This window comes from Haplochromis burtoni, unplaced genomic scaffold, assembly GCF_018398535.1.
Source record: "Haplochromis burtoni strain Fernald_Lab_line unplaced genomic scaffold, NCSU_Asbu1 Contig_244, whole genome shotgun sequence".
In the NCBI taxonomy this organism is placed as follows: Eukaryota; Metazoa; Chordata; class Actinopteri; order Cichliformes; family Cichlidae; genus Haplochromis; species Haplochromis burtoni.
Genome location: NW_024582605.1, coordinates 216669 through 228679, shown reverse-complemented (window position 1 = coordinate 228679; position 12011 = coordinate 216669). Strand labels below are relative to the sequence as shown.

At 40.5% G+C, this 12011-nt stretch overlaps 1 protein-coding gene across 2 annotated transcripts in view; it reads left to right on the top strand.

The window, feature by feature from the left end:
* The window catches only part of plekhm2 (pleckstrin homology domain containing, family M (with RUN domain) member 2), a 28119-nt gene extending 16119 nt beyond the window's left edge, over positions 1-12000 (top strand). For both annotated transcript variants that reach the window (XM_005938156.2, XM_005938155.2), the window contains 13 exons: positions 3530-3803; positions 3885-4670; positions 4754-4823; positions 5172-5262; positions 5786-5850; positions 6191-6279; positions 6654-6786; positions 7201-7391; positions 7673-7738; positions 7862-8021; positions 8206-8385; positions 8962-9078; positions 9195-12000. In XM_005938156.2, coding sequence (XP_005938218.1) covers positions 3530-3803; positions 3885-4670; positions 4754-4823; positions 5172-5262; positions 5786-5850; positions 6191-6279; positions 6654-6786; positions 7201-7391; positions 7673-7738; positions 7862-8021; positions 8206-8385; positions 8962-9078; positions 9195-9332 — 2360 coding nt within the window. In that variant the 3' untranslated portion in view covers positions 9333-12000. The remainder of the gene's footprint in view (positions 1-3529; positions 3804-3884; positions 4671-4753; positions 4824-5171; positions 5263-5785; positions 5851-6190; positions 6280-6653; positions 6787-7200; positions 7392-7672; positions 7739-7861; positions 8022-8205; positions 8386-8961; positions 9079-9194) is intronic.
* Positions 12001-12011: the final 11 nt, after the last annotated feature.

The window sequence follows — 12011 nt, the reverse complement described above, 5'->3', positions numbered from 1 at the left end:
AATCACTCATCTTTGGAAAAGAGAGTTTATTACAGAGAAATGGCTCTTTCCAAAATAAAAGCTATACTATACGCTTCTTCTGGGCTATATTCTCAGCAGCATATTAAACATATCAGGTCCCCATAAGGAGAATCATGTGCTAACGGCTATCTAAATGACTCGGGTAAAGTTTGTAGAATGCATGCTTGTTGTTTTTGTCTGCTTCCACTTGTCTTTGCACTAGGATGATGTCGGTGTAAATGTGCAGTCATATTTGTTGTGTTCCCACTAGTGCTGTCAGCGTAAATCTCGTTGAAATGACGTTAACGCCACAACACGGCAAATCTCGGTTAACGAGCTAACGCGGATCGCCCGTGCATGGGGCTGGACGGCCAACACGTTAACGAGCTAACTGCGCTAACACACTAGGTCCCATCCATGTAATTGAGCATTGCGTGGCACATCCAACATACTGTTTTACTTTAGTCCATGACGCGCTTACCTTCAGGGTCATACGTCACATGAAACAAATTTCCCACGTGTGGGACTAATAAAGGTTATCTTATCTTATCTTAAAACCAAAATAGTTCCAAGCGCCAGATCTGAATGAGGGTGGGGGAGGTTCAATTTGCCATGTTGCAAGGAGAGCTTAACTTCTGTCTTGCTAGCTTGCCCTGCGCTCAGTGAATCTGCGTTCGACTACTCCGCCTAGGCTGCACTGTCGAGCACAGATCCACTGAGCGCTCAACACAGACAGCATCGTCAGAAGGAAAGTTGATAAAATAAATTAAAAATTTATTTTGTATTGTTCGATACATATGCGTACCGAACCAAAAGCACTGTATCGAACGGTTCAATATCGATACGAGTATTGTTGCACCCCTAATAATTACAAAAGTGAACCTCATAGAAAAGGTAGCATTTAATAAACACATGCATAGGACATAGGTACTTCCAGCTGAAAGACTTTAGTAAAGCTTTATTAAATAATCATATTAATTCAGTTAGAAGAGAGGCTTATTTTACAGGAAGGTCATCATAAACATTGACTAGTAAGTTTGTTTCACCTGGGAACTCGGTGTTGGGTGGGTTATAAATGAGTACAAAATTATAAGCCCCACTATGAACATTTTTGTTTTTAAAATTATTTTCCAAGTGCTGTTAAACAGGCCAAAGATTTGTTTTAATGCAGCTTTTCCAAACATCCTTGTTTTATTTTAGATGCTTACATTATTTTACACAGAGAACAAAATTATTTCACAAAAACTACCAGGATCACAGTTATTAGCTCTCCTGATGCTAAAAGTCAGTTGTGTATCTTTTTTGCTGGATAACAGCCTGCAGGAGTTTGTTTCACGTCTGCTGAGCAATCCCAGTTCATTTTTCTTTTGCGATTCTCTCAAGCTCCTCCAGATTCGATGGTCTTCTGGCATGGATCTCAATCTTCAGTTCATCCCACAGTTTTTGAGGACTCAAGTCAGGCTTTGTACAGGCCAATCAGTAACATTCACTTTGGTTAACTGGAGGTAGTTCATCTCCAGGAGCGACTTACGTTTGGATTAATGGTGTCAGACCCAGTTTTGCTGCGGCCTGCTTGAGGGTTTCTTTGAAAATCTTCACATATCCTTCTTTCTTTAGGATTCCTTTCACCTTGATGAGATTCGCAGTACCAGAAACACTGAAGCATACCTACTTCCTCATACTCCCACCACTGTGTTTCACTGCACATAAGTTTTTCTTGGTCTACAACCTCACAGTCCATTCCTGTGCAAGGTTCTAGTGATCGTCTTCTTTGAGAGTACAATTCCCGACTCGGTCTTTGAAATTGTTCCCTTGCTACTTCAGCCAGGTTTGATCTGTGCTGTGTCGCTCTCTTTGAATTTCTTGATGATAGTTCTCACTCCAGTTCATAACACTTTAGAAATGCTTTGTATATCCATCTCCTGGTTTGTGAGCGTCAACAATTGTTTTTCTTGAGTCTAAACTGATTTTTTTGTGTTTTTGGCATGATGATTTCTCAAGTGACGGCTCAAACCCTCGCTGAAGTTTTTATACTGTGTAAACTGGAAGATAACCCTCAGCTTTAACTTTATTTTACTTTGACTATCACAAAGTTAAAGTAGTTTGTGCTATGGCTCAGTAAAAAGGTCAGTTCTTCAGGAGGCTAATAATATTGATCCTGGATTTTTTTTCTTTCCTGAAATAATAATGTTATTGTGTGCAAATTGAACTTATCTATGGTTTCTAAAAAAAAAACTAGTATGTTTAGAAATATGTTGAAAAATTCCTTGCTCTGTTTTTAAAAAAGAAAAAAAAAAAGGACATTTTTGACACAAGCTTTAAATGTCATAGTTGGACTAATAATTTTGCCCTCATTTGTATTTGCTTCCGTCATGTTGTGCATGTGTTACTTGTTGGGAGAATGGTCCCTGTGCTCACTATGCCTTATTATTTACCACAGCAAGAGATGCTCCTGAAGTAGCTGTAACTCACCTCATTGAGTCTGTCTCCGGTACACTGTGTGTCTGTCTGTCTGGCATACCATTTTGTGTAATGTTGTCCTGTGTCATGCGTTGCACTGGCCTAGGTTCAGCTAAGCTGTAGTGTAAGGTGATGATCGTTCTTGGTCGCAGAGTTCAAATGAGCTTTTAACTATATTTTACCACATGTGTATACATTAAGCTCCCGCATGCACACGCAATCTGCAAATGTGAAATTTGTCACAGTTCATTCCACGGACAAAAAATTATTGGTCCGAACATCGTTTGTTTGGAGAAATCTTCAAAGTCGTCTAACTCTTTAAGCTGTAGTTCTATTTGCTGACATCAGGGCTGAGATACTCCAGGTTTCTGTCATGCACAGATGTTCTAGTTCTTAATATCTCAATTCCAGATATCCACCTTTTAGAAAAAGCAGAATGCTGTTGGATAACAAATGCTATTCTCCTTTTGCAGAGCCATCCTAGCTGCCAATGGCTCTCTATATTCTTGACAAAGCATGCTTATTCCATTTTCTGAAGCTTTGATGAGAATATAATTGTCAAATGCAGCTTGTACAAAAACACAACAGTCATTATTAATAACCCTAATGTCAAATACTGATTCCTCTAAATTATTCAGACATATCCATGTATCATCTAACTCTGCCAGCTACAGTGATAAAGCTTGACCTAGGTCTGTGCCTGTGAAAAGAAAACCTCTGCCTGTGTGCCTAATTGAGCTCTTACTTGTTGCATTTTTTGCTTTTTTTGACTCTGCCAAAGGCCTACCAAGAACTCTGCAGTCCCTAACATTTGTTGTGCTACACAGGTGAAGGAATACACGCACTTTTTTGTGGCGCTGTTTTGTTGGTCACTTCTCACATTCTGATAAAAATGCATGAATAGAAAGAATTCTCCTTCACATTACTTCTTTGTAGTATTTGCTACCAAACCAACAGGACGGTGCAAACGAAAAAATTCGGTGTATTTCTACAATGGTGTCAATGTAAATGTAGTAACTGCTGCTGCTTTTGCATGAAATAATTGAATCTCTGTGCCTTTTCATGGTAGAGGGTGACCTGACTGACCAGGCAAGCTGCCCACGATCCAGTGGCTCTGATCCACAGACGGTCATAAGCGACACTGTGGTGCTTTCTACCACTGTGAGGGTGAAGCTACCGCCTGTGTCTCCTCACAGCCCCACATTCAGACACAACCCGTTCAACGAGGACTCGGACACCAATACCTCAGCTGACGTCACACCAGTTCATGTGCCTAGCCGCCACAGTAGCACCACCACAGGGGATGACACGGAGATCAACAGCAATGAGCTTGAGGTTATTAGGTAGGGTAGATACAGCTTCCGTTACTGGCATGCACATATTTCTGGTGTTTTGAACAAGCGCTAACGCCTCTGTTGTTCCAGGATGGCAAAACGAAGGAAACCAACAAAGAAGAGACGTGGAAAGAGCTTTACAGATTCCATCAGCAGCACCCATAACTCCATCTCCTCTGAACAAGTGGAAATGGAAAGTAGCATCACTTCAGTAGATGCTGATTTAGTTAACTGCTCTATAGTGAAGCTGTATGATGAAGGAGAGTTGAGGAGAAGCCGGCTTGGATCAGAGGTTCTGGATGAAGGACGTGATGATGGAACAGGCCTGCGACTCCCAGAGATGGCAGACACCTCCATGGACAGCTTGGGCCAACCGCTTTGTGACGTCATTGACCAGCTCAATGGGACTCTGGATCGAGAGGACACCTGGGAACATCCAGAGGAGGACAAAAATAGCAAATGCTCTTATCGGAGCTCCGAGCCTCCTGCACAGCAGCCCTTTCGTAAGGATTCAGGGGGTAAACCACCTGATCCGGCCCCAGGAGAGACCTCTTGCTCCCCTCTGGCCAAAAGCCCCGGCTTCCTGCCGACCTCTCCTGTTCCTGCAGACGTTTGCTGCTTTACCCCCAACAGTCCAGACTCTGCTCCCACGCGTGGTAGCCACCATGACTCTACAGAGCTTAGCCAGTCACAAACTTTTTCAGGTGGCCTTGAAGATGAAAGAGAAGCAGAAGCGATTGCAGGACAAGAACCCGTCATGAAGGAGGAGGAAGACGCACAAACAGACAAAGAGACTTTTAAAGCCGAAGACACAAAACAAGTATTACAAGAGGAGAAACTTAGTCCCTCTGAAAGTTCTCATCCTGCAGAGTTTAAGTAAGCAGCTGAACAAAATGAGCTGTTTGTTGTTATATCATTGTTTAATGTTTGTTTAATAGGGTTCGTCATTCAAATTTCAGGGTGGACAACAATCACTTGCTGCTGCTTATGATTCATGTGTTCAGAGAAAATGAGGAGCAGCTCTTCAAGGTAAAGACGGAGAGAGAGTTTTTTAAATGGCCTTTAAGGGATGGTGGTTTTAGTGTTGTTGCACCTGCTGGTTTTGACATCAGAGAAGTGGATACAGGTTATGTTTCACACTTTACACCAACCCTGTAAACAAAAACCTAAATTGATTCCAATTTCTTCAAAAATCATCATGTAACAGAGTTAAGTAACATTGATAATCAACAAATGTAATGAAGCTGCTGATGAACTGCATCCCTCTAAAAGACCTGTGTGGATTATGTCATTTATCTAACATCGACATCATGTCGTAGACTGCTTTACAGCAGACAGTTTCCAACACTTGTCTCAGCTTTTTCTTTGTGTTTTCAGATGGTGAGGATGAGCACAGGTCACATGGAGGGGGACCTCCAGCCTCTTTATCTGCTGCTGACTGACTGTTACATCTACCTGCTTAGAAAGGGTGAAAGTCTTGTCTGTAATAAGGGATGAACAAGTCCAAAACTTAAACTGGGAATTAATAATAATGGCATTTGTTCCCACAATATATATTTAAAGTATATATTTAACAGTTGTGGGAACAGTGGTGTCCAAGTTTCACAATTTCAAGTTTTATTGTCGTCACTCAGTAAAGACACATATTTCCCTGAACATTCAAAATCTTCCTTTACTGTCCACAAAAGATGCCAAAGAGAAAAAATGAACACATAAATAATATAAATAGGATGCACAATCATTTGAAAACAATAGAAAAGATTAGAAATAACAGCAAATGAGAAACACAGAAGAAATAGAAGATTTACATACAAAACTATATAAATAAAATAAAAGAATCTGAGCTGCAATAAGATCTTGACATATTTATATAATTTAGAGTACTACATCAGCTTAATGTGCTGTAGTAGGATAGCAGTGCCTGTATTTGGGCTGCACATAATGTTTACACATGAGATTAACATTTCTGCATGTCTCGTATTCCTCCGCAGGTGCAGCAGAGAAGCCCTACACAGTAGAAGATGCTGTTTCTTATAACGAGCTGGACTACATATCAGTAAGCTCTTAATTACAGAAGTTGCATGTTTCTATTACGCAGCACGCAGTTACCTCATCATATTATATTGGTAAATGGCCTGTATTTGTAAAGCGCTTTTCTAGTCCCTAAGGACCCCAAAGTGCTTTACATATCCAGTCATCTACCCATTCACACACACATTCACACACTGGTGATGACAAGCTACATTGTAGCCACAGCCAGCCTGGGGCGCACTGACAGAGGCGCCCCAGGGCGGGTTAGGTTTAGGGTACATCGCATACAGACTACATGCTCTGAGTTGTGAAGCCAAACATGACAGTTTTGTTTCTGATGATGTCATGATGTCGTTCTCATTTAGGTGGGCCTCGACCAGCAGACAGTAACTCTGGTTTGCACCAACAGACGAAGAAAATTCCTGTTGGACACAGCTGACACCTCGCTGACAAGGTGAGTACATATCTGTGCCTCATATTTGTTTTTACCAGTTTAGCTCCACGCAGTGTCTGACATGTACAGTATTTACGTCCGTCTGACATGATTATGTCTTTGCAGCATGCCTGCGCAGTCTCTCCTTTCATATTTGCATGCATGTATGGGCTTACATGTCAGAAATCAAATAATCTGCACTGAAATGAAGACTCTTCTGTGACTTAAGTTAATTTTATGTCCAAAGCAGGAGGCTAAATATATGTATTTCCATCCAACTGTAAGGATGTGAGCCGGAGAGATACTGACTTTATAGAAGCACGAAGGTTACACCACCAAATGGTTGTTAGTCCCACCTCCTTCTGACCTCAAGTCAATTTCTTCTTGACTTTTAGTTGGTTCCTGACTAGTCTCAAGTCAGCTATGGTAAAAGGATGTCGAGAGCCTCCGTACCCCTCAGTTCTGACAGACGCCACCATGGAAAAACTGGCGCTCACCAAATTTGTCTCCCAGGAGTCTCACTCCGAGGTAAAGTAACTTTAAACACGATGATCACATTCATTTCAATCATTACTGATATATAAAAAAGAACTTCATGGTCCACCTGTTCAGGTAGGAGTACATATAAGTACATATTTCATCCTCTAGAGTACATATTTATACTAAAATAACCACTTTCCTTCAAAACAGCTTAGCATCCCTAACATCAAATATTATAACCCCAGTTTCAGTTGGGGCACTGTGTAAAATGTAAATAAAAACAAAATGCAGTGACTTGCACATCTCATAAACCCATTAATCACAGTAGAAGATCAAAAACATCTTCATGATTGTTTTTCTTCATAGGGTTGTAGAATAATTGAGAGTCCCTGCTTTATTGCTTTCATATTTCTTGGCAGACTTTAAAAGAGGTGGCTAACTGATCCTTACCTGTGTTCCCAGGTATCTGAAGTGTCTATTAAACTGTATTCACTGGTTCACTGGGAGGATCCTATGGACATGACTTTATCTCCCCAAGGTGGTCCACCAAATCTTGGAGGAATTTCCAGCACAAAAGAAGGGTCTCTGCAGTATCGGTCTGGAACTACATACCTGGGTAAAGAGCAGTGGAAGAGCTGCTACCTCGTTCTCAGGTACGAGCAGGTTGTTGTCTCCTTATTTTAATATCAAACATTAACCCTCAAGCATTGTGTGTTATCAGTTTTCTGAGGTCTCTTTCCTTGAAAAAGCAAATAAACCACTGATAAGCATTAACACCACTGACATACTTTTATGAGTACTATGTGCAAAAAGTGTAGATTACATTTACCATACACCTCACTTCCTTCTATTCACTTTAGCAGTCATAGTGAACTGTATGTGTTTAATGTGTCTTTTGTTAAGTTGAATGTAACTATGCTCTCTTGTCATGCAGTAATGGGATTCTGTACCTGTATGCAGAAAGAACAGATGTGACCCCCTTGCTCTCAGTCACCATGGGGTAGGCTTCAGATGCAGATTCTTCAAAATCCATGAAGCAAATGTCCAAAGACACTGAAGTTCACTGGTATATTTTTCTCATGTCGTTTGTATTCTCTCACTTCTCTCACTCTCACTTCAAAAGAGGAGAGCACTGTGGAGGCTGCCGTCGCTCAAACAACACAGAACGTCCACATGCTTTCCAAGTCATCCTGACAGAGCGCCCTCCGCTGGTGCTCAGTGCAAACAACGAGCAGGACATGGCTGAATGGATGCAGTTACTCTGCCAGTCTGTGTCTAAAGGGGTGAGGAGAGAAAGATAGTAAAGACAGCCTGTTCATTAGTGCTCATGAGGTTCACCCAACCATAAAAAAAACTCTTTAAAGAGCAATGGTTATGGTCTACTTTAGATATTAAAAGAGGAAGTGCATTTATTTTCCTTCTATGTAACGGCCGTATTAAAATGACATACAACCACCTTGCTTCCAGGTCATTCCTCAGGGTGTCTCCCCCACCCCGTGTATCCCATGTTGTCTCGTGGTGACAGACAAGAAGCTGCTGACTTGCCATCAGGACTGCCAGACGAGTTTCTTTCGTTCACTGGGCAGCGCTGACATCTGTGATGTCATCGCTGTCAGCCTGGAGGCAGACATGGCGTACTGTGTTATTGTGAGTGACCATTTCTAAAGCTGGTGTTAGTTTTGCTAACATGGCTTACCAGTGTAATCTCTGTCCTATACTGGAAATTGTACAGCACTGCTGGAACCACTGGAAATTGTATCATAATTTAATGAATGTTGATAAAACTCATGCTTGAGCCGATTACAGCCGTTGCCTTCAAGGTAGTCAAAAACTGTTGCACTGCTGATCTGGTGGAACTAAAGTTTACAGAATGTGCCATCAGATTTCAGTTTGAGGGGTTACCTCATTTTCTCTCAAATGGTAAATAGACTCATTCTTCTACAGCTGTTTTCTTCTCAAGCTCTAAAAACACTTTGTATAACACATAAATTCATACAAGCAGTTTTTTTTGCCTGAGTGCTTTCTATGAACACGCTTCAGGGTTCAGTATCTTGTCCAAGGACACTTTTGCATGCAGACTGGAGGAGCCAGGGATCGAACCACCAACCTTGCACTTAGTAGATCACAGCTGCCCCATGTACATTGCATAAATTACGTTTCACTGCTTTAACACTTTTTTAACACTACAATAAGCATCACTGTTATTCTCCAATTTGTTGGTAGGAGTTTGCAGCTGATCGGGCACAGTTCCTCCCGCCCTGGGTTTTGTACTTCAACGGCTGTGGAGAAAGAGATCGATTGCTGCAGGCTTTGGACGACGCATGGAAGGCCATTTTTCAGGTAACAACATCGCTTAGTCTGTCAATTGTGTGTTTAAGAAAAAATAGAGCAACTGTGCAGCCAGTGAAGATAACTACTGTCAGGATGTAACCCTCATGCACCCTCTCCGCACACAGGTTGAGCTTCCTCACAGAGACGTTTCTGATCCATTGGTGCAGAAACGCTGCGGCGAGGCACTCGAACTGATGAAGAGCGCCTGGCAGAGAGCCGACAGTCTGGCTCGAGGCAGAGCCCAGCGTGAACCGTGGTGCTGACAGACACGCACGTGAATATCTATACATTTGCGTGTGTTTGCAGCCACTGAGTCTGATAGTTTGACAGGATGGGGTGTAACAGTTTGTGCCACTGCGTAGTCATAAACTAAAAGACTTATAAACCAACGAGATGTGATGTGGCTTGTGATGAACCTCTGATTCTTAAATGTAATCAGAGAAACTTCCTGTTGTAGAAGCACTGCGTGATGCACATCACATTGCAATGATGCAAGACTGCAGAGTCTTATAGTAGCCTGATAAAACAGCATTATAACTCACTATCTTGGTATTCCTCACACATGGGAGCAGTGTAGACTGAGTCATGCCAATTCAAAGACATTTGCTGTCACATGATTTGACAATTGAGATATAGATAGAAAATGATAATTACATTATTTAGCAGATTGGAGAAGCTTGATGGAGACACAGAACAATTACCAGAAGCTTCTCTGTAACATGAGAGTTTTATGCACGCACATATACAAAGCCATTAATGAAACAGGAAATGGTTGGTTGTTGGTTTAGTAAAAAGTTGACACTCCATAGCCGGAACTTTCTGCACAGCTCACACACCCGTGTCAAGAAAAAGTCACTTGTTGCTTATTAACACTTAGAAAACGTGCTTCTGAACCATAATGGTGGCGTATCATCAGTGCAAACATACAGTATCATTGCATATTCACTGATGGTTACATATGTGTTGTGTACGTTTGGGATTAAATTTCGGTTTGTCAGTAAGTAGTTACTCTGAAGTATTGTCACATACACACAGCACATCATCGGGAGAGAATGAGGATATCCGAATACTTAAAGCTTGCACTGTTACATAACATGCTCATGGCTGCAGCATCTGTCCGAGTTCTCACTTTATCAGTTTTAACATTTTCATTCAGATGAAAATAACTTCTTTCAGGAAATACAACAAACTTGCCTTTTCTCCACTCTGCAGAGATGGAGGTTTCCATGCTGACTTGCACTTTTTTTCCCCAGTTTTTTAAGCGGTACTGGTTGTGGAATTGCATTAACATGCCATGTTTTATTTTATTTCCTTTTTAGAGAAAATGGGAACACTTGTTACCAAATTATCCAGTTTGGAGGTTTGTTTTTGTTTTTTAATGGAGGATTTAAGGTTTGCGTGAGGAGTTGTTTAATAACTGAGAGCTAAAGAATGTTTTGACTTCTCATTTTTATTTTGCACCTGTAGTTTATGCTGTACTGTAAGTTCTGGCTACACATCTAGATTATAACATGCCTGCGTCCTCTGCACTAGTCCCAAAGTAGGACCACGTTTGAGAATCCTTCAAAATTTTACAGTCTAGAACCTTTTAAATAATAGCCTGTTACATTAGCTAATAGTAAAGCCTTAATCTGGCAAGAATACATAATTACAGGAGAAATTTAGAAAAAATAAAAAGCCGCCTTACTTGGCATAGAAATGATTGTCCGGAGACATGAATAATGCATGTTTGTCTTTAGTATCGAGCCTGATTAGAGGGTTAAAGTGCTGCTGCATGTGCCGTGTGACTGCTCTTTCTGTAAGGCTGAGATAAATATGAGGTTTTCTTTGCGATGACAATGTTGCCTTTTTTAGCTGAACTGAATTAAATTGCCAAATTATTAAATTTAAGCATCAGTTTTTTTTTTCTTTCAGCAATGCCTTACACTTTATAATTTCACAGGGTCTAAAACAATCAACGTTTTCATTCTGGGTCCTTCAAGAGAAATGTCAATGCTTGTGCTCGATGTAGGTCTGTGGGTCAAATACGTCTTACCACTACTTACTGTTGAATATGTATGGAAATGTTACCCAAGCCCTATACACATGTCACTGTGTTGCTCTCATGTCCGCATTGATTTGTATTTTAAGCTCTTCTAAGTGCCCCATGTTCTCTTTCACCTTCTGCTTTTATTTATTCATATATATAATTTTTATTTTATTTTATTTTATTTTATAAAGAAATCTAATCTCAGGTGAAAAGGGTACTTCACATCAGAACACTCACCAGTTGCTTCTTCTTTTTTGAGCATTTTATTACTATTATTATTATTATTAATATTATTTAATTTTTTTCTGCTTTGCAGCAGTCCTTTTTAAATTTTCTGCTTTCCTTTTGGTTCCTCCCTTGTGCTCGGTGCATTAAGAAGTGATTTTGCACACATGGACGGCTGCAGAGTGAAGTCAACTGTTGGAAAAGGTTTTCTGGAGAAATCCTTTTATATTTTAATGGGTTCCAAAATAGGGTTGGTTGGCAGTGCAGTTAAATTCGTCTCCCACAGTGGGAAAGAAGCATTGCAATATTTGGACTTACTTGAAATGTTTGTCGGATGATTAATAATGAATGTGTTTAAGAGTTGGAGAGTATGAATTGTATATAACGAGAAAGTCAAAGTTAGTCCTTTTAAGCAGTGTTTTTGCAGGTGAGACATTGCTGGCCAATGATGGAAGACATCTTTTAAGTAATGCATTATGCAAAAGCGCCTTTTGATTTTTGTTTACTGCATGTAATATTTTTATTGTGTTTAGCATTTTTATTAAAATGTACATGAAGCACTAATCAAACATAACAGTCCCTGAACTCCCACTTGGAGAAGTGCATGTCCTGAAGGTTTTATACTGTTCATTTAATGTAACGAATGTACAAATAAATCTTTGTGAACTGTAACCAAACCCCGTCTCCT